The sequence below is a fragment of the Ceratotherium simum genome, chromosome 26, assembly GCF_057802395.1.
Source record: "Ceratotherium simum simum isolate JZ-2026a chromosome 26, ASM5780239v1, whole genome shotgun sequence".
Classification (NCBI taxonomy): domain Eukaryota; kingdom Metazoa; phylum Chordata; class Mammalia; order Perissodactyla; family Rhinocerotidae; genus Ceratotherium; species Ceratotherium simum.
The window spans coordinates 20,464,134-20,487,158 of NC_141925.1; the positions used below are offsets into that span (position 1 = coordinate 20,464,134).

The window sequence follows — 23,025 nt, forward strand, 5'->3', positions numbered from 1 at the left end:
CATTGTGAGGCTCTTCTGCTTTCCAGGTTCTTCCAGGTCTCTCCTCAGTGAAGTGACTCACTGCTTTTCTGTAGCCCCTACATTCACTCCTCGGAAGATAGCAAATTACAGAACAAGAAAGCATAAGGGTCCATTTTCCCCAACAAAATTAGTGATATCAAGGGAAATAAAATATCTGGAATTCAAGTTTTACAACCCTCTGCCCTGCTGCTGGTAGACTGTCAAGTCAAAGTGAATAAAGTGGGTATTTACTGGAAAGACGTGGCATGTTTCTGTGTCTCTCACAACACCCAAAGGCAGGAAATGCAGCTGGAATGAGAAAGCTTCCGGGAAGCCAACTGCCGTTGTCTCCATCTTCGGGGCCCCCAATCTGTCATCCCCGCTTCTTGCTTACATCTCTCTCTGTGGATGTGCATCAGCACCACCTCCCTCAGCCTTATGTCGCTTCTCAATTCTCAAGTCCAGAACATCCTAGAATTCTGAAATCCCAGGAATGAGAAGCTGATGGCCAGTATGGGTCAAGGATCCATACAATCCAGTTAGCTGTGGTCAAGGGGGAGAGGTCACTTTTCCAGCCACCCGTCAGTTAGGACGACAGGAGCAGACTCTCTGAAAAGCAGATGTGGAATGGGTAGTTTCTCTAAGAGAAGGAAGAAAATAACTGGCCTGTCTGGTACCAAAGTGGGAGTTTCCTTTAAGACTATATTCTTTAAAACATTGCCTCACTCTTTGGGAAAAATAATACAAAGTTAGTCCTCTCATTGATGGGCCAGATAGAGCCTATTAACATGGAAACTCTGTCTCAGGTGATAACTCACGGCCACTGGTCCAATTATTGTGCTGTCAGAGTTCCTGCTCCCCTCCGCGTATCCATCTCCACCGCGTCTTTATGTGCTGCTGCAGAATTCACAGTCCTGTTAAGATGAATCCCTGGTTACTAACAGCATAACCCATCATCTTTTTTACAACAAACATAATAGCAGAAACCTATAGATTATAATCGTCCAGCACCCATGGTAAATATTTTGGATGTACACATGTGGATGGTTAATATGATTAAATATGCCGTGGTTTGTTTCAATCCCCTCCTCGCCACCCAGTTATGTGTTGACCTCACTGAAAACCACTGCAGAGATTGATAATGTATTTTGAGCATTGAGAACTCATCTAAGTGTTTTATATGCATCGTTCATTTAATTTTCACAACGATCTCATGAGGTGGGTGCTATGATTGTCTCCATTTGACAGATGAGGAAACAGATTCAATGAGGTGAGAGACTTACAGAGTCTTGCAGCCGTGGATGCAGAGTCAAACCCAGGGATTCTGGCTCCCGAGTGCATAACCATGATGCCACACAGCCTCTGCTGCACTCCTTTGTTCCACTCCTGCCTTGGAGAAAGCCCATTCTCTATTGTTTATAATACCAACAACAGAGGGAGGCTTGTGTGCCCAGGGCAGATCAGATTATAGAGAAACAGCTTCCTCTGTGCAACCTAATTGTTGAGACGCCGAACCCTTAAGGGTTTCATTGCATTTTCTTTTGGTAAAAGGCATCAATTATTGGTTGTTTTTTCCCCCTGGGAACCATCTAAAAGGTGGTCAAATTAAATCTGCTTTTATTTTAACCATCTAGCTTTGTCAAATATAACGTATGATTCAAAGAAAATTGACTAAGCGTACATGTCACCAACACTGATTTTGGCTCAAAAGAACACTTCAATAACTCAAATTGATACCTATCAATTTTATCGTATCAATTCTATTGATATATTAGAATTGATACAGCCCAGAGTGTTGAAATAGTAGCTCTTTTGCATTTCTTATTACATCCCAATCAAATAATTAAACATTTCTTATTAAACCCAACTAAACACCTTCATTTAAAACACAGGGGCTAGGCGTTTCAGGTTTAAATCTCCTTATTCCGTCTCTTCCTCCTTCCCAACCGTCATTGTGAGTCATTCCCCTCATGGGTGTAGTGACATTTGCTTAACAATAGCAAGTCCACAGGAGCCTGAGATGAGTAGGCTAAAAGGACCTCCATTCTAAACTTCACTTCACACTTCCATTGGCTTTCTCTGCTAGTGGACAAAAATTCAACTTAATTAAATCTAAGGTGTGACATGGCATCATTTTAAAAGGCTTCAATCTTAGTAACACCTGTCAACCTGACCTCTGATCTGAAAACTCAGCTTTTCTATCACACAGATCCATGCCTCCCCCATTATCAACGTCCCCCACTAGAGTTCGTCATAATACAATTGATGAACCTACATTGACACATCATTATCACCCAAAGTCCACAGTTTACATTAGGGTTCATTCTTGGTGGTGTCCATCCTATGGGTTTGGACAAATGTATAATGACATGTATCCACCATTATAGTATCATACAGAGTAGTTTCACTGTCCTAAAAATCCTCTGCGCTCTGCCTATTCATCCCTCCCTCTTCGCTACCCCCTAGCAACCACTGATCTTTTTACTGTCTCCATGGTTTTGCCTTTTCCAGAATGTCATATAGTTGGAATCATACAGTATGTAACCATATAGAGAGATTTGTTTTAAATACGGAAAGCCTTACATAATAAATCATGAAATAACCAAGTTGTGTCATCTGAGTTGATCTGCGTGCTGAGTATCACCGCTCTTATTTTTGTCTAGCCAACTTGAAGATTGTATCCACAAAGTGATTCAGTCCTACCCAGATCCGTACTATTAACTCCCAATTAGCGTCTTTTCCCCACTATACCACTTTTCAATTTTTCCTGAAGTACTTCTTCAATTAGCAAGTCTACCCAGTTGCCTTCTCCAAAACAAGCTATTAGAAGCCAGAAATCATTTCTAGACTGCTAACTTCCGTTTTGCTGCTAGAGGCAAATTCATTTGATTCCCCCAAACCACGTGATTTCATATTCCATTAATGTGATCACCATCAAAAATAAAATTTAAACACACACATCTGTGGATATATACACTCAGAGAATTCGATCCAAAGTTTGAACGCTAAGAATACACTTTGTAGAATCAAAGTTAGGGCCTTCAAGATAACCTAGAACATGTTAGGACATCTCCATGTCTGGTGAAAGTTGAAAGTTGGGAGACCTTCAAAAAGGTTAACAATTCACCAGCCATGATGAATACAGTGTATTGAGTTCTTCCTGTATGTTAAGCTTTTAACATGCCTTGTATCATTGAATCATCATCATGGCCCTATGAACTGGTGGACTCTCATCTACATTTTACCCCCACATCCAGTAAGATCTCCTGGTTGGAATGACTCTGCCCCTCATTCCAGGCCTCTGGTTATCAAGGATTGGGCAGCTTAAGCCAACTCTTCATCCCTGACCCAGTCTAAAGGAGGGCTTTGGCAAATCTCTATGTCAGAAAAGACGAGTCTGTGAGGGCCTGGAAACCAGGGTATATAGTCCCTTCTGTATTTGGAATTTTAGAACTTGACAAATGGTCTGCTGATTCCACAGGAAAGTCCTTTCCGTACTGAGCATCTCACTCCCCACAGGAGAGTCCTCTTAGCCTCTTCTAGAGGGCTTGTGCCCAGCCCCACCTCTAAGCACAGACAGTACGACCTTGCCTTTCATTCTGGCTTTGCATAAGGATCTCCTGGGATATAGATTTTGCAGAAATTTTGCTTTGGTTCACTTCTGCCTTTCTCTTTCTCTCATCTGGAGAATGTGGGAGAGAACCCTTATACCCACAGAAGGAGTTGGAACGTTCCTCTTGTTCTCCCTAATTATGCTTTCACTTTAACAATATGGCTTGCTGTGTGCTGGGCACTGAGGTTTACAGGCATTATGTCACTTGCTCTCACAACAACCCTGTGAGGGAGGAACTATCATTCTGCCCCTTTTATGGATGAGGGAACTGAGACTCAGAGAGGTTGAGTAACTTGCCCAAGATCAAACAGCAAGCACACGGTAGAGTCAGGCTTTGAGATCAGGATTACAGAGCTGAACTTGTACCTACTATGATTTTACAATTCTAATTAGATATAAACTTCCAGCTCCTCAGACTCTGTTGGTACCATAATCTCATTCTTATATAGAAGAGCTTGTCAGGATACCTGCCATGTTGTAAAGATAAGGATGCTGAAGCTAACCTTCATTTTGTAACCTGGCCTCACTCAGATTTCTCTCAAAATCCTACTCCTGAGTGGGTGAACACCCTTGGAAGTGTAGGTGGTCAGTAAACAGTGTTTCCTGGGCATCAGCATCCTGATGGCCTCTTGCCAACTTACCACCCCACCCTCCCCCATGGCAGGTCAGGCCTGGCACAGAAAGGCCCAGATATTTAGAAGATTCTGATTTAATTGGTCTGGAGTATGGCCCAAGCATCAGCTTCTAAAAGTTCCTCAGGGAATTCTAATGTGCAGCCTGGAGAAACAGGAGTTCAGTGCAAGCAGGCAAGGCAAACCCAAGGAAAGGATAGGGGAGGGGAGGAGACCATATCTGCCTTAAAACTTAGAGCTGAGCTGATCTAAAGTCCCCTCTGCAGGTCTTCAGAGGGACTGGGTGCAACCCAAGCAGGAGACAGCCCTAGAGAGCAGGGAGACCCTCAAAGAGATGGAATCCTAAAATAGAGGAGGATACACACCTTGCAGTAGATCAACACCCCAGTCCTGCACCCAGCCTTGTCCGTTAGTCCACTCCCTAGCATGGTGGGCGTAGGAGAAGAGGAGGAAGAGAGGGGTTCACCATCGCACTGGGCCTACAGTGTACACACATGGCTTTAACTTGTGTCTCTATGCTTCTCCCACATTGACCTCAGCTCACTGCACCTTTCTGATCCTTTTCTCTGAAATTAGTGTTTGGGGATACTATAAGCCCCAAGTGTATCTCTATTTTAGATGCACCATCTGAGTTCATCACATTGGAATCTCTTCCCAATCCCTGAGTGTTAGTGGAGCTTGCAGGCTCCGACAGTGCTCGATGATTTGGTCCTCTCCCTCTCCTCGTCCTCTGCCGACCTTGTTGTAGGGATGTCATGAAGGACACCATCCACTGTAGCACTGCATGTTCAAGATCCATGCAAGACATTTTTTTAGACCTAAGTTCTAGGGAAAGCTTATTTTTCTCCTCGAAAAGTGATTTTCCTTATAGAAAATATGAGCTTTTGTTATGTTTCATGCATCTCTGGTTGCCTGGGCCTCTAGGAAGCTGAGAGTACACACACGTACCCACTGTATGTATTATATATATACACACATATATATACATATATACACATATACATACATCTATACAATAGGTATACATACACGCTATGTGCTATGTAATCATTTTAACCAGTTTTATTAAAGTGTAATTTACATACCATAAAATCCACTTGTTTATGTTATATAATTTTGAATGCTACCTCATATTCTTTTTGAAATATGGGTTGGATATAGTCATATATAAATTAAACAATGCTGAAGCCTGAGTAACTGGAGATCTTTGGTGACCTAGATCTAGGATGTTTTAACTACTTCCCCCCCACTCAGATCTTGTCATTCATTTATTCAACAAATACTTACTGAGTGTCTACTACGTGCTGGATGTTGGGGATACAACAGTGAACAAGTCAAACCAAATAGCTGCTGTCGTGGAGCTTCCATTCTAGGGAGGGAGGAAAATAAACAAATAGAGATTAATATACTGCCAGGTGTGGTAAGTGCTGTGAAGAAAAACAAAAAGAAGAAGGGGATGGGGAGAAATAAAGGGGGCTGTAGTTTTAGAGACGGTGGTCAGGGTGGGCCTCTGCAAGGAAGTCACACTGAATGAAGTAAGGGAGCAAACTATTGAGCATATCTGGGGGAAGAGTCCTGCAGGCAGGACACACAGGGCGCAGCAATCCCAAGACGTGGGATTTAGTCCTAAGTGTAGTGGGAAGATAGAAGAAGATCCTAGGAAGGTTGAGTGATCCTAGGAATCTTGAGTTTTAAAGCATTGTTGGGGTTTGTGGAGAACAGAGTGTACGTGGAGCTTGGGAGCAAATAGATTGGAAGCAGAGAATTAGTTAGGAGGCAGTTGCAGGAGCCCAGGTTAGAGACCATGGGCCTTAGGCCAGGAAGGAGGGTGGATGTGGCATATGTTTCGTATGTAGAGCTGACAAAACTTGCTGATGCGTTGGATGAGAGATGCAAGAGAAAGGAGTTGAGGGAGGCTCAATTTGGCTTTGGACTTTTGGCAGGTGTCTGTTGAAGTTGGGTGAGTGAGGAGTGGGGCCTTGGTCCCTAACTATCTCTGCCCTCTCACATTAGTCAGCAAATGGACACACAGTTCCCTCGGGGCAAATCTCCTTAGCCAGTTGAGAACTGGACATTGGTGCCGGTGTACAAGGATCACAAGCGATCCCCTTGGTTGTTCTCTGAAAAGGTGAAGTTGCTGATAACCACTGTAGTGGGTAGACTTGTCTCCCCTCAAAATACATGTTCCAGTTCTAACTGCTGGGACCTGTGAATGCGGCCTTATTTAGACATAGGGTTTTTGCAAGTTAAGATGAGGTCATACTGGATTAGGGTGGGCCCCAATCCGATGACTGGTGTCCTTACAAGAAGGAGAAGTTTGGACACAGACACAGAGACTCAGGGAAGAACACCATGTGAAGACGAAGGCGGAGATTAGAGTGACGTGTCTTCAAGCCAAGGAGCACCAACGATTGCTGGCAGCCACCAGAAGCTGAGGGAGAGGTATGGAACAGAGTCTCCCTCAGAGCCTCTAGAAGGAACCAGCCCTGCCAACACCTTGATTTCAGACTTCTGGTCTTCAGAACCATGAGACAATAAATTCTTGTTGTTTTATGCCACCCGGTTTCTGGTTCCTTCTTCTGGCAGCCCTTGGAAACTAGTACAGCCAGAGGTATTGATGACTCATCATTTGCCTGGCATGGTGCTGAGTTAAGGTGTGTACTTTGCACACTTTATTCCACAAAGTTCCCTCAGTACCATCAAAAGCTAAGTGTTGTTGGTATCCCTATTTTACAGATGAGAAAATTAAGACTCAGGAAAGTTAAGTGAATTTCCCAAGGTCATGCAGCTAGTATATGGTGGAATTTGGACACGTACCAGGTCTTCTAACTCTCAAGTCGGTGCCCTAACCGTTATGCACACTGTCCCTTGGCCAAGGGCCAAGATTCCAGGCACATTTCGCCATTCGGATTCACCAGTAAAGTTCATCACAACAAACTTTCTAGCCAGGAGTCCCTGGGCTACTTTCCTCCATTGTATCTGCCGTCACTGGAGTGCTGCTATTTATCACATCTCTCCCAGAAGGATCTTGGGTAACAGATGTGGCTTGGAATTTGATAAGAACGTCACTTCAACACATCCCCTCAGTCTGTTTGGAATCCTCACCCTGGAGATGGAGGGACAGCTGAGCAAACAGCCCACGCCCTCTTTGTTGGTATGAACTCAAGAGGAAGCTCCAGGAACTGCCTGAGACAATTAATAAAAGATCGTTGCCACTTAAAGGAACATTTTAGAACCCGGCCTTTGCCATTGCCGGTGCTATGGCTATTTTTCTGCCGTTTCTCTCTCCCATGCCAATGCTTCGGGGCACAGGTGGAGGAAGTAAGGTCTTCTCAAGCCACTGAATGCTTAGAAGCAGGGTCACGTCTGCTCTGTTTGTGGGCGCGTCACCAGTGCCTAGCACAGAATTCCCAACAGAACTTGTGGGTCAGAGGGAACTGACATTGTGACTGCAGTACTAACTCAGCCCGCACTCATCTCGCCAAGTAAATGAAGGGTTTGTTAGTTGTATAAGAAATGGAGACAGGAAATGCCTGTTCTGTCCTTGCCATGAATTAGCCCATGGGGTCCCAAGCCTCAACAGGTAGGGTGGGTAGGAAAAGGAGGAGTAAGGCCAGGATCTGGAACCGATTTGAAACACCGCAGCAATAATCTGTGGACAGGGCAGCCTCATAACACAACACTTGGTATCTAGGGCTTGGAGAATCAGATGCGGTGTGGTTAAGGGCATAGATTTAAAGACAGGTGACCTAGGAAGTGTCACTGCCTGGTGGAGTGACTTTGGCCAAGTCACCTAACATCTCTAAGAACCCAGCTTCCTCATCTGTAAATTGGGGATAGTAGTGGTACCTACCCTACATATTGGTGTGGGAGTTAAATGAGACAATGCACAGTGTAAGTAAGAAGTGGCATTGGCCGTCCTGTCAACCCCAAGCCAGCCACCTCCCCTCACTTGCTGACCCTCCCTCCCAACATTGTCTTTTCTTTCCCCAGCACAAACACATTTGTTTTTCTTTTGTGAGGAGGACTAGCCGTGAGCTGACATCTGATGCCAATCCTCCCCCCCCCTTTTTTTTTCTTGAGGAAGATTGGCCCTGAGCTAACATCCGTGGCCATCTTCCTCCACTTTATATGGGACACTGCCACGGCACAGCCTAACAAGTGGTGCGTCGGTGTGCACCGGGGATCCGAACCTGCAAACCCCGGGCCGCCAGCAGCGGAGCGCACGCACCTAACCGCTTGCGCCACCATGCCTGGGCCATTCCCTTTGAACGATACATCACCTTTTCTTTGTCCAGTCACTGCAGTCAGCACCAGTGCTGCTCTGGCTGCTGGGTCTCTCGGATTCTGCAGGAGACAGTCATTTGCTGCATCTCAGTTGGGAGTTGGACCTGGAATTTGAGTTCTGGAGCTTCAGTGCTCACTTCCTACAGTGATTCTAGGATCCAGGCTTTATGGATCCAGGGAGTTTAATCAGAAGGGAGCACAGTTCTCTTCCCTTGGGCTGGAAGATGCCTCCCCCATCTCCAACCTGGCTAGTCCTCTTGATACTTCAGGTCTCAGCTTAACTGTCAGTTCCTCAGAGTGTCATTTGCTGACCCACCAAATCAGGTTAAGTCCTCCATGTAAACACTTGCAGAGCACCATGCACTTCTCTGTCAGGGGTTTAATCATGACTGAATTAGGTATTATTTGTGCTGGAGTGTAAGCTTCGTGAGGGCAGGGCCTTGTCATTCTGCCTCCCCAGTGCCTATTTTAGTGCCTAGCACAACCTAGACACTTAATGTTTACTGAATGAATGGATGCAGTGGCCAGCCTTCCAGGTCCTGGATTAGACTAGGAAAGGTGATATATTTGGAAGGCAGAATGAATTCCATCTCTGTTGGCCCTCTCAATTGAAGCCTTTGTTATAAAAAAATTGATTGAAAAGAGTGTGCATAACCAAACTCAAGAATTAAACAAGCCAAGGTAACAGGACCACACCTGATAACACTGGGTTGCATTAGTGTATATATGAACGTACATGTCCATTCTGCATAACAAGTCCTCCCCAGACTCAGAGGTTTCAAACAACAATCATGTGTTATCTCTTCTGGTCCCTGTGGGTCAGGAAATTGGGAATGCTCGCTGGTTGGTTGTGGTTCGGGGTTTCTCTTACAGTGGCTGGAGCTGGGACAGTGTGGCCCCAATTTGTGCTGTCTGAGCACCAAGCTGTCCATGTAGTCTCAGGGCTTCTCCACAGGATCTCATTCTGTGGTCTTGCCAGCAGAGTGGTCTCAGGGCCCCAAAGGTAGGCGTCCCAAGAGAAACTGACAGAAGCTACTGCCTCAGCTGTCATGCAGGATCACTTCTGTTATGTTTTCTGTTCGTTGAGGCAGTCACAAAGCCTGCCCGGCTTTAAGCAGAGAGGGCATAGACTCTGCCTCTTGATTGAGGAGTATTAAATGTTTGTAGACATGTTTTTTTTTAATTGAGGTAACATTGCTTTACAACATTATATGAGTTTCAGGTGTACATCATTATTATTTCGATTTCTGAGTAGATTACATCATGTTCACCACCCAAAAACTAATCACCATCCATCACCACACGCATGTGCGTAATCATCCCTTTCACTCTCCTCCCTCCCTTCTTCCCATCTGGTAACCACCAATCCAATCTCTGTCTCTATGTGTTTGTTTGTTGTTGTTGTTGTTGTTGTCGTCTTCTACTTATGAGTGAGATCACACAGTATTTGACTTTCTCTGTCTGACTTATTTCACTTAGCCTAATACCCTCAAGGTCCATCCATGTTGTCCCAAATGGCAAGATTTCATCTTTTTTTATAGCTAAATAGTATTACATTGTGTATATATACCACATCTTCTTTGATGGGCACTTAGGTTGTTTCCAAGTTTTGGCTATTGTGAATAATGCAGCAGTGAACATGGGGGTGCATATATCTTTACACATTTGTGTTTTCGTGTTCTTTGGGTAAATACCCAGCAGTGGAATAGTTGGGTCGTATGGTAGTTCTATTCTTAATTTTTTGAGGAGTCTTCATACTGTTTTCCATAGTGGCTGCACCAGTTTGCACTCCCACCGGCAGTGTATGAGAGTTCCCTTCTCGCCACATCCTCTCCAACACTTGTTATTTCTTGTCTTTTTAATTATAGCCATTCTGACAGGCATGAGGTGATATCTCATTGTAGTTTTGATTTGTATTTCCCTAGTAATTAGTGATGTTGAACATCTTTTCATGTGCCTGTGGGCCATCTGTATATCTTCTTTGGAAAAATGTCTGTTCAGATCTTTTGCCCATTTTTTAATTGGGTTATTTGTTTCTTTGTTGTTGAGATGTATTAGTTCTTTATATATTTTGGACATTAACCCCTTATCAGATATATGATTTGCAAATATCTTCTCCCAGTTGGTGGGTCGTCTTTTCATTTTGTTCACGGTTTCCTTTGCCTTGCAGAATTTTTTAGTCTGCTGTAGTCCCATTTGTTTATTTTTTTCTTTTGTTTCCCTTGCCTGGTGAGGCATGGTATTCGAAAAGATGCTGCCAAGACTGATGTCAGAGAGCATATTGCCTATGTTTTCTTCTAGAAGTTTATGGTTTCACGTCTTACATTCAAGTCTTTAATCCATTTTGAGTTAATTTTTGTGTATGGTGTAAGGTAAGGGTCTACTTTCATTCTTTTGCATGTGGCTGTCCAGTTTCCCCAACACCATTTGTTGAAGAGACTTTCCTTTCTCCATTGTATGTTCTTGGCTCCCTTGTCAAAAAGTAGCCATCCATAAATGCATGGGTTTATTTCTGGGTTCTTGATTCTGTTGCAGATATGTTTTGAAACCACCACAGAATATCACTTCCTTCATGACATGGGAAAGCTCTCAAAAAGTTCTCCAAGAGGGGGCAGAGAGATTCCTATTGAAAAGGAAAGCTTAATTAGAATATTAAGGGGCAAAAGAAAGTTCCCTTCTCACCCCCGTTAACGACTGCTGGGAAAGTGTCAGGAAAATCAAGATAGAAGGATTCTATTTTACCTGTGGACTCTTCCTAACCACCATATTAAATGAATCAATTTTGATAGTACCGCAGAACAAATTTAGTGATTAGAGTGAAGAGGAAGGGAGGCACTTGTTAAAATGCGGACTCCCAGGCCAGAGCCCAGAGCTTCTGGATGAGAGAAGGTGCTTGGAATCTGTATTGTAAACAAATACCCCCAAGGGCTTCTGATACAGGCAAGAGGCACTGTCCTTATACAGAATGGAATCTGCCTTGTTTTAGGTCACGCCCTGACCTGATGCTATTTGGCTTCCTGAAATTCTTATTAAGAATTTGAGGGCCGGCCCCGTGGCTTAGCGGTTAAGTGCGCACACTCCCGTACTGGCAGCCCGGGTTCGATCCCAGGCGCGCACCGACGCACCGCTTCTCTGGCCATGCTGAGGCCGCATCCCACATACAGCAACTAGAAGGCTGTGCAACTATGACATACAACTATCTACTGGGGCTTTGGGGGAAAAAAATAAATAAATAAAAATTAAAAAAAAAAAAAAAAAAAGAATTTGAGCTACCCAAGCAATAATTTTGTCTTACAGCATCTCTAAGAAAGAGAAATCCACTCAAACTAATATAAATAAAAATGATAACTTGATTGGACGGATATAGAGGTTTCTAATAGAAAACAGCCAAGCCTCATGAGAGATTGGAACCGGAAACTGGAAAGCAAGGCCTCTGCTCATTCTCTAACCTTCTTTTTCCCCCACATATCTGTTTCATTCCTCTTTGCCTGCGGGTGGTAGAAAAGGACCACTCTAGGCAGATCTGTGTGTTTCTCTATTGAAGGGCCCAGGACTAACTACTTGGAATACCCCAATTCCAAATTCTTAGGAGAGAGAATCTGACTGGCTCAGCTTAGATCAGTTATCTACCTCTGATCCAATCATCTATGGCCAGATGGGTCCACTGACCAATCAGAGGGTTCTTCTAATAATGAGTTGGAAGAAATGAAAGACATGCTAGGGTTCATTTCCAAATTAAACTGCAGCCACTTTTGATAATGTAGTCGCTCTTATTTTTCATGGTCTTTGTTGAAACACATGTTCTAGAACAGGAGTCAGCAAAGTGCTGATGCCTGGCCCCCCACGTTTGTTTTTTGATGAGGAAGATTGGCCCTGAGCAAACATCTGTTGCCAATCTTCCTCTTTATGCTTGAGGAAGATTATCCCTGAGCTAACATCCGTGCCAGTCTTCCTCTATTTTGTATATGGGACGCTGCCACAGCATGGCCTGATGAATGGTGCATAGGTCCACACCCGGCATCAAAACCCACCAACCCTGGGCCTCCGAAGTGGGGTTAACCACTACGCCACTGGCTGGCCCCCATATATTTTTGCAAATAAAGTTTTATTGGAACACAGCCATTCATTTGTGTACTGGCTATGGCTGCTTTAGTGCTACAATGGTGCAGTTAAGTAGCTGATAACAGAGATTGTCCCGAAAAGCCTATAATGTTTACTGTTGGCCTTTACAGAAGAAGTTTGCTGACTCCTGCTCTAGAGTTTGATTCAATTCTATATCTAAATTGTTACTAATGTTTTGTGTGTGTCAGTTCTGTTTCCCTTCAACCAATATAAGGGAATTGCCCAAACTTGGCTCATTTGTGTACCACTCGCATGATGTTAAAGGTGCTGTCTCGTACTGGCTTCTTCTTCCCTCTACCCATGTGGTTAGGATAGGGCAAGGATATGAGAATCTTTACACAGCCCTGTTGATTGACTGAAAAACCTGTCTCTACAAATGCAACAGTATTTCCTAAGATGTGAAGCCGTGGCACTGATGATTTGTAAGATGATTTTAATTTAGTACTTGAGATTTTTTTTAGGTGGTACATAGATGTGATATTATGTAAATTTATATCACATCATGATATCCCATTATTCTCTCTTTATGTTTTCTTTTAGTCTTTCTAATTACTCAAACAAGAAGGTCTCATTTGATGACAATATGCCCCTAATAGTTCTCTAACATTTGCTAATATCATTTTTGTTAAAGCAAGGAGAAGAGGTGGGGCCTGACTCAAAACCTTCAGTAGCCAGCAGTATTGAGCTAGAATTTCCTCGCACTGCTTTGCTCTTATTCATTTCTGTGCTTATCTTCCATTTATGGCTGGTGATACAGGTTTGCCGTTAATAGTGGTAATATAAAGTTTCCATTTCAGATAAATTTAGTTAAGTAAAAAAGTGACTAGATTTTAAAAATACTAAGCAAATACCAGTTTAGATGGTAAGAAAAGATGTGAAAAAGGCACATGAAGGATTGATTGAAGTTTGGAAAAGCCTGCGTTAAAAACTGACATAGACACAATGCCGTCCTGGTGCCCAGAGGACGGAGTGACCCATTTGGTCCAGGTGGATCATTGAGGGTTATCATCTGAGCTGTGTGGAAGGACATTGCAGGCAGTGGGAGCAGAATATTGAAAGGAAAAGAAAGAAGACGTGGTTATGGGATTGTGTGTCTTGCAGGGACCACTGAAGACTTGCAGCATTGGAGTAGCATGGTGAGATCTGCATTGTTAGAGCAATCGTTAGCTCAAGCAGCTTAATCTCTCTGAGCCTCAGTTTGCTTATCTGTAGAATGGGGATAATTGAAGCAGATGCAGGGTGTCCACCCCTGCCCCTGGTGCATGGGGAATTCCCAGCCAGCTGTCCTGCTTCTCCTCCAGCAGGGGGCTGAGATGTGCTATCATGGCTGCATCGGCATTCAGGGTGCCCAGGGCCCCGCCCCTGTGTTCTTGGGCAGTGGGGGTGGGGATGTTTATAAGTATTCAGGATTGTGAGGTGGTGCCTGGACCAGTCTGGTGGGTCAGGGAGGCTGTCCACACGCGAACAAAGCTCCGTGCTGAGCCCCTCCTGCGGTACTCTGGGATCCTCTCAGCTGAAGGCTCTTCCTCCTCCCACCCCCAGTCCTTCTACCCGTTCTTCTTCTGGCCAAGTCACCTCCCTGGCCCCCCCTGCACTTGCCCCAGCCTTCTCTGGAATCTGGGAGCAGAACTCCCCTCTCTCCACCGGACTCTGTATATCTCAGGACAGTGGCTTCCTGGAGCCATTGTTTCTGCCTTGCCGAGGGCTGGGGAAGGGAAAACAGCTCTTGGGTACCAGTGAGAGATGGAGGGAGATGGGAAATAAACTGAGACACACATGCCAGCACTTTGAGCCCTGCCCTGCCGCGTGTCCTGGTGGGTCTGCTGTGAGGATTGAGTCGATGCCGGCAGATAAGACCTGCTCAGCTTGGCAGCTCATATTTCTGTGGTGGGGCTGGAGGAGAAAGAGGCTGAGAACGTCCTGTTGCTGTGGAAGTGTGCCAGGCAGTTTTCTTCCTAAGTGCTCTAAATTCCTGGGTCAGTGTCACCCAGGGCCACCCCTGGCTGTGATGAGAGAGAAGAGGGTGAGGGCAGGAGACGGGGCCTCTGTGTGAGCCGGTGAGCTCGGCCTGGAAGCTTCCGTGCGTGAGTCCAGTCAGACCTCTTACCTTTAGGATAAGAGCTGAGCGGAGTGTGCTGAGCTGCCCTCCTGCCTGGAGCTCCCTCTGTGCATCACTTCCTCTGGCCCCAGGTCTCTGATGCATTCTCTGGTCCTCCAGCTGGGTCGGGTGTGAGCATTTTATTTCCTCCACCACCTAAACTCCTGGAGGGTTCTTCTGGAGCAAGTGAAGCATTTAAAGGCAGAGACTTTGGGGTCAGGTAAACCTGGGTTCAAATCTTGCCTCTGTCCCTAACTGAATTTGTGGTGTGACAGGTTACTTACCCTCCCTGAGCCTCTGTTCTCTATAAAATAGGGTTCTGAATGGTACCTATCTCCTAGGGTCTTAAGCAAAATAAATGAGAAATAATAAATGAAAACCACTCATTGTCTGGCACATTGCTATGTGCTCAAAAATATTGTGGTGATTGATATTACTGTGTGCAAAATATCTGATATAGTGCATGCAATAAATACTTCAATCTGATTACTTCTTCCTCCAGGAAGCCTTCCCAGAAGCCCCCAGACCAGGCTGGGTCTTATACAATGTGGTCTTACCCTGTGCTTCCTAAGCGGCTTCTTGAGAATGGTACCTGCTGGTCACTGTTGCCTCTGGCATAGTCAGAACCAGTGAAAATAATGATGTATCATGAGCCACAGTGATTAACATGCCCTGATGGTGACCACAGCTGCATGGAAAGAAGCCCCGGCACAACAGGAGAGGATGTTAAAATATTACATTAATCATCCCTGTAATTAATGTCCGAAGTCTGCCTTCCTCTCTGGAGTGCAGGGTCAGAGAATGTGCCTGCTTGTTTTATGCTGTGTCCCCAGTGCCTAGCAGGCTCTTAATGAATATTAAATCATCGAATGAATAGGGAACAAGAGCCCCAAATTCAGTTTTATCAGGAATTCACTCATTCCCTCATTCAGCAAATCTTTATTAAACATCTACTATGTGCCGGGCACCATTATGGCTCTTGGGTTACACCTGTGAACAAAACAGGCAAAGATGCTTGCCCTCTGGGGTTTATGTTCTAACCATGTTGGCTGGGCATTGATACATATCCCAAAGGGGTCAATACTGGATCATTGCTCTTGGAACCATCCTCTGTTGACTGGGTTCAGCCATTCCAAGTGTGAGGTCTGTGGAAAACTTTATCTGTTGTTGCAGTGTCAACAGAGGGCATCTGGATAAAGCTTGGGATGGATTTGAATGAGCCTCAGCTGCCCGTGGCTTTCCCCCGGGCCCCTTCCAACTACCCTGACGCGCTTGCTCACTTTCCAGGTCATGCTTTCAGAGCGAAAAGGCACAGATGAGCTCTACGCCGTGAAGATCCTCAAGAAGGATGTCGTGATCCAAGATGATGACGTGGAATGCACGATGGTGGAGAAGCGCGTGTTGGCCCTGCCCGGGAAGCCGCCCTTCCTGACCCAGCTGCACTCCTGCTTCCAGACCATGGTGACTGGCCCGGGGGCCCCGGCCACTCCGCCTCCAGGGTTCACCGGGATTTGGCCAAAGCTATCCCAGCAGCACCCACCTCCAGGGACCCCTGGGCCTCACCCATTCTAGGACAGGAAGGTCTGGGGCCCAGGGAAGGCTGCTGAGAATTTCTGAGGTTGCTGTTGAGACGTGCTCTCCCCTGAGGCAGATGCTGTTTCAACAAAGATAAAGGAACTCATGCAATTGGTTTTATAACCAACAGAGCAGGGCTTTTCCCTGACAGCAAAAGGTGACTTGGGGACAGGAACTCAGGATTTCTGGTCTCACAGTGTGAGATGTAATAGCAGAACTTCCAGATGGGAACGGGTGAAAGGTCCCTACGCTGTGACTTTAGACGGTTGCAGTCAGCCCTCCAGACCCTTCAGATACTTGCACGAGTACATTCTGCAAGTTTCGTGGACCTTCTTGGAGGAGGGGTTGCCTGAGAACGCAGCCCTCAGAGGACCCCCCAGGGAGGGGGCAGAGTGTCCTAGGCAGGGTCTGTGAGCTCAGAGCCATGGCTCCTGAGAAGAGAAGGGGGCATTTGTCCCCTGTCACTATTGACTGTGATTTCAACCCTATTTGCAAGAGCAAGAGACATCCCTTTAAGTAACCTCTTACCTTTTCCCTGTTCTAGTTAGACCTTGGCCCTCACCCCTAAGGACGGGCAGGCCAGAGCCCAAATGCGAAGAGAGACAAAGTTAAGTCTTGCCTTCTAAGGGCCAGTGGCCCAGTGACTCAAAGATGCTTGAAGGGATTTTTCAAGATTATTTTGACTCTCTCCAGCTCTTACCCTACATGCTAATTTTAGAGCTCAACCTCTTTGTGAGATGGGATGCTGTTGTATGTTGCACATGATTTAAAGATCGGGACTTCCTCTGTTCTGTGCTCTGCTAAGTTAGGTTAAAGATTCCCGGCCTAGAAAGACCCATAATTGGATTTTGGGTGGTTTTCTCAGTGCAGACCACACGCCAGGCGAAGAACTGCCCTGTGTGAAAGGGGGAGAACCAGAACTCGTTCCTTTCCTGTTCAAAGTAGTCTCTTGATACATTTTTGGGGTCAGAAAGATGTGGGTTCAGATCCTGGCTCTGTCACTTACTGGCTGAGTGGCCATGGGAAAATGATAAAACCTCTCTGGGCCTCAGTTTCCTCATCTGTAGGGTGGATGAGATAGTAGCAGCTACATCCGAGGTTGTTGTGAGGAGGCAATGAGATTACACCTGAGGGCACTTAACACAGTGCTGGGTACCTGGTAAACACTCAATAGATGTTGGTTATTCGCTTCCCAAACATTTAGCCTTGGCCTTGACTAAGTGCTGAGGTATAGAGCTGAGTCAGCTAGGTCCTGTTTTTGAGAAGTTCGTGGTCTTAGAGCAGAAGAAACAGATGTGGAGTTAGTTACAAAACAACGCATAGGGGATATGATGGCAGAACTCGGAGAGGCGGATGAGTCCACAGATTTTTGCCTGATTGCCACAACGGCATCTGGTTTTGAGTGATGAGACGATTTTTGCAGGGGCCAGATTCCCCAAATCCTAGACAGTTTCCCTACCACAGGCCGTCAAGGGAGGGAACATTTCAGGCAAATATGTACAGGATTCCCTGAGGGGGCTTTGGCCCACCAGCCTCTTTGGGGTCTGCTGGGCAACACGGGGCTGCAGGAACATCCTTTGCTCCACCGCAGGCAAGACTAAGAGCTGGAATCGTGTTTGCCAAAGTACAGAGCATGCACCACTGTGCAAAATGGTCCCGGGTAGTATGGAGGGTGGTTCTGGGTGGTGCATGGATTTTAAATTACATCCCCCGTGTTGGGTTCACTTCGGGTTCTCTTGAGTATCTCAAGGAGAATGTTTCCATTTGGTGCTGGGATTCCCGTAACATCTTTCCAACGCTTGTTTTTTAAACAAAGAGAAGGTACCAGGCTTCAGGTTCTAAGCTTTGGGAAACAGCAGTTTCTAGGTCATTGTTTGGCTTTCATTTTATATATTTTTTTACAGATTTCTTCAATTTATGACAGTAATATAAAGTTTTTTAATTTTGAGATATTATAAAACTAATATAGAAAACCATGCGAAATAGATGTTTTAGTAATGAGTTATCATAAGGTGAGGTTCTTTGTACCACCACCCAGGTCGAAAAAGAGAACTTTGGCCACCTCTCTGGAAGCTTTTCTGCCTTCTAATCCCAATCTCCCCCCAAATGGTAGCTTGACTTCCTTGCCTGTCTTTATAGTTTTATCATCCCTTGATACGATAGTTTCCCAAAAATCTTTCCCATTTTTAGAAATTTGATGCGTCTTTTAATATAGTGATTTCCTCCTCCATCTCTTCCATCCATCACTTTTATCTGCTGGAGACCCTGGGCTGTTTGACCCGTGCGTTTTCAGTCTGGATCTTGCTGATCACACAGTGGTGGGTTACCTCCACGCATTTCCTCTTTCCTCTGTGTTTCCTGCACATTGGTAGCTGACCCAGAGGCTTGGTCAGACTCAGGTTCCATCCCTTGGGCAAGCCCACAGGAGGTGGTGTATTCTTTCATCCGAAGGCTCTTTTTTTGTGATGTTGGCAAGCACTGATCTCAGTGTGTGGGTCCATTAATTCATTAAGGATTGTAGGATTGTGGTATCCTAATCCTATCATTTCTCTTTCATTTATTAGTTGGAATGCTTTTATAAAGAGAGGCTGCCTTATCTATGACCTGGTTCCCTGGTGGTACAGGTCATATAGGGAAGGCGGGATAAATGCGTGCTTCTTTCCTGTTATCGAACAGCTTTCATGAATTGGTTCGTTATTATGCTCCCAAGGCGACTAAAGTTCACTTTTAAAATAAAATTTTTGAGTAAAAGAAGAGAGTCATGTAAAGAAAAATATTAAGTGCGCAATAATTCACATCAGATGGGGACTTGGCAAAGACTGGGAAGGGCGTATATCTTACTAGTCCAGATCTCTAGTTTACCTTGGAAAGTTAAGGCCTAGAGGTATTCCACTGGTGGCAGAGACAGGACTAGACTAGACTCTTAAACCTCTAGACTCCCTTGTGCCCACATCGTCTCTTTTTTCCATTGGCGGTCCCCAAATTGACTCCCCTGTCATCACCAGGTGAGGGACGGTCTCAGTCTGGTAAATAGACTAAAGGAGATCTTGTTCTCAAGGAGGTGGCTGGGCTCCCTCACAGCAGCAGTTTTCAATTTCAGTTGGATGTGTTGAGATTAGAGGAAATTAGTCATTTGTGGCTAATATTCATTAAAGTACAATATCTTCGTTTGTAATTTACTGTTTTAAAAATGATAGAGTAAATTTGAGATGATTCATTTAACATTGAGCTGCCTCACTAACTTGTATTTCAGTATGCTTTCTGGAATTAGACAGCAGGGCTGGGTTGGCATGGAAATTGTGTAGCGCCCTGGGTCCCCTCAAGGAGTTGTCACAAGCCAGAGAAGAGATTAAGAGCCGAGAGAGTCTAGAAGATGAGGGTTCCGTGGATTCGAGTCTTGCGAGGGGATGAAGTCCCTGCGTTGGAGACCGACGCACTCTCCCCATCCAGCAAGGCCAGGGGTGGAGCAGATTGCTTTCTCATTGGTGAGGATCAGGTGAAATAGTTGCCCTGTCTCTAGGGGCTGTGTGGTTTGGGGGAAGCAGGTAACTTTAAACCTTAGAGTTGTGCTTGGCTTGAGGAGATGTACTCACTGTGAGCTAGAGGCCCTTGGGGGCTGAGCACGGCCAACTGAGGGAAAAGCAGATACCCCTCCCTTCTCACATTCTCCCAGCGGCAGATGCTCATTGAGTGAAAGACCCCGATTTCAATTACTTTTTTTAACTTACTTTTTTTTGGCTAACCACATATATTTCAATTTTACATAAATTTATTTCAAAGACATAATAATGCGTACTTACCTCAGGCACAGGACTAACACTCTTAAGCCGCATGACAACCTTTGGATGGGTCCTGTCATCACCCATTTTACAGATGAGGGGACTGAGGCCACACAGCTAGTACATTTCAGGGCCAGGATTTTAACCCAAGCAGCCTGGCTCTAAGGGGTTTTACACTTAACTGCTACACTGTGAGGTATTTGAGTGTGCTGAGTGTGGATCTCCCGATTTCCACTGTACCTGACACCCCTGGGGCAGAAGGCCAACAGCCAGCCTGTCTCCAGGCTCCAGCAGGGGTGGAGCCCTAACCAAGCCTTGCTCAGCTCTCACCTGCTCAGTAAAGGCACATGGTGATGAGCTTTCTCGTCTCTGAAGTGGAACTGACTTTTCATCCGAGCATCTACCATTATATGGGCCTTCAAAGCCTTTATTTCACTCTAGCCTCACAAAAAATCTTGCTATGGAAGGGACTATCTATCATCCCACTTTGCTGGTGAAAAGGTTGAGGATCTCAGATGCAGAGTAGCTCTCCGTAGACACAGCATGGGGTCATGGGCCTACTGAACTCAGAGCCCAAGCTCTTGCTAGTACATTAGGTTGAGTTGCCACCAAAATGGTCTTGACAGCGATGACGAAAACAACAAAAAGCAGTGGCCAGCCCGGTGGCGTAGTGGTTAAGTTCGTGTGCTCCGCTTTACTGGCCTGAGGTTCGCGCATGCAGATCCCGGGTGTGGACCTACACACTGCTTATCAAGCCATGCTGTGGCGGCATCCCACATATAAAGTAGAAGAAGATGGGCACAGATGTTAGCCCAGGGCCAGCTTCCTCAGCAAAAAGAGGAGGATTGGCCACAGATGATAGCTCAGGGCTAAGCTTCCTCACCAAAAAACAAAACAAAACAACAACAACAGAAAGCAGCCGCTAACATTATTGAGCACTTCAGCGTGTGTCAGGCATCTGCTATGCACTCTGCAGGTGTTCTCTATTTTTATCCTCCCGACACCTCTACTGGGTGAGCACTGTACTATCCCCAGTTTATAGATAAGGACGCTGGTATTCAGAGAAGTTAAGTAAATTGTGCAGTACCACACAGTTGGTAAGTGGTGGCGCTGGGATTTATTCTGTAAGACTCCAGAACCCCAAACTCCGAAGCCTTGCTATCCTGCCTCTGCTTTCACTCCGGATTCTTTTTCTAGTTTATAAATTATTTTCACTTTCATGATTACGTCTAATTTTCACAAGAACACTATGAGCAAGTATTACTGCCCACATTTCCGCACAGAGGAAATCGACCCTCAGAAAGATGAAAGGGCTCTGGTTACACAGTTGATAAGTGGCAGGTTTCCTAATGCCCCTTCAGGTGTTCTTTCTACTACGAAAAAGTCACCTACTTATCCCACAAGGATATTGCAACAATTAGAAAGATTTTCTAGTGGGAATGATTTTCAAATTTAGGGACCACTGCATATATATGAGGCAAACCATTGTTAGTGTGGCTCAGGTGAGCAGGACAGTGACACCCCTTTTTGGGGAAGGCCCATGAAGGTGGTTATCTGGCTCACGTTCACCTTCTAGAATTGCATATCCCCGACCCCCAGATAGGTGCTCCAGAGGAGGAGGCAGCCTAGGCTGCAATGGGCAGTATCCCTAAAAGTCGGATCATTATTGCCAGTCTACAGAGGGTACTCGTGCACATTAATTCTGTCAACAAATATTTATTTGTTGAAATAAATGTGTCAGGACTGAGCTGCATCACTGTGAGGGGTGCATCAGTGAACAAGAGATAAAGTCCCTGTCCCTTTGGAATTTACATTCTAATGGGGGAGACAGGTAAAAAACAAGAATAGTAAAAAATAAAGGGGAGAGATGTGGGTGGATTGGGGACAGAGAAATGCTGTTTTTGATAGGATGATCAGGGAAGGTCTTTCTGATAAGGATGACATTTGAGCAGAGACCAGAACAAGTGAAGGAGCGAGGCATGTGGATATCTGGGGGCAAAGTGTTCTAGACAGCAGGAAGAGTGAGTGTAAATGCCCGAGGCAGGAACATGCTCGGTGTGTTTGAGGAGCAGTTAGGAGGCCAGTGTAGCCTGAGTAGATTGTCATTTTGTATTTTGTGACCCAGAATTCCTTTATGAATCAGCTACCTTTAAAAAATGACAAACCTAATATAACATGCTGCAAATTTGATATGTTTTTCTTGCTAGAGACTTAGAATTTTGACAATATGAGATCTTTAATAGAACAAAAAACCCTAAGGTGGTCAAAATAGATAAAAGGAAAAAGACACCCACCCATATACAAAATAACTTTTGTCATTCTTAAAATGATGCAAATTTAACTTCTAAAAACTTATTCACAAAGCACAGTTACATCAGAAGTATTCTTAGACAGTTGGATTAAAAAAATCTTTGAAAAATATACATGGCACAATGTTAACAGAAAATGTAAGATATTAAATTCTATTTAAGAGATTATTCTAAGTGTGTTAAAACTAAATATGCATGTGGAAAAGAATCAGAAAGAGACACTGACAAATCAAAACATTGGTTTTTGATTTAGGGAGGGGTCCGTGGTAATGGTCTTTTGTTTTGAATTTATATTATTTCAGAAGTGTCTATAATAAAACAGTTTAATTGCCACAGGACAGCAAAAGTTAATGCGCATGTAGATGCAAGAGGCATCAGAAGGGGGTTGAATTTTTAGAGAATTGCTCGTTAGATGAACTGGTCTTGGGAGAATGGAGTTAGGTGAATTGTTCTAGAAGCACAAAGAGATAAGCATGAGCTCCTCAGTCAAATAAATGTGGGTCTGTGATTATTGGCTATTGGCTGTGTGACCTCTAGGAAGTCACTTAACAGCTCTGAATATTGGTTTTATCATCTTTAAAGTGGGCATAATGAGTGAAGATTAAAAGAG

General features: G+C 44.9%; 1 protein-coding gene across 3 annotated transcripts in view; it reads left to right on the top strand.

Annotated features, from left to right (window-relative positions):
- The window catches only part of PRKCB (protein kinase C beta), a 308,559-nt gene that overhangs the window by 235,339 nt on the left and 50,195 nt on the right, over nucleotides 1-23,025 (top strand). For 2 of the 3 annotated variants that reach the window (XM_087417139.1, XM_087417138.1), the window contains exon 10: nucleotides 16,040-16,213. The exons of the other annotated variant lie outside the window; for it this stretch is intronic. In XM_087417139.1, the coding sequence (XP_087273265.1) occupies nucleotides 16,040-16,213 (174 nt within the window). The remainder of the gene's footprint in view (nucleotides 1-16,039; nucleotides 16,214-23,025) is intronic. 3 annotated transcript variants of the gene reach the window in all.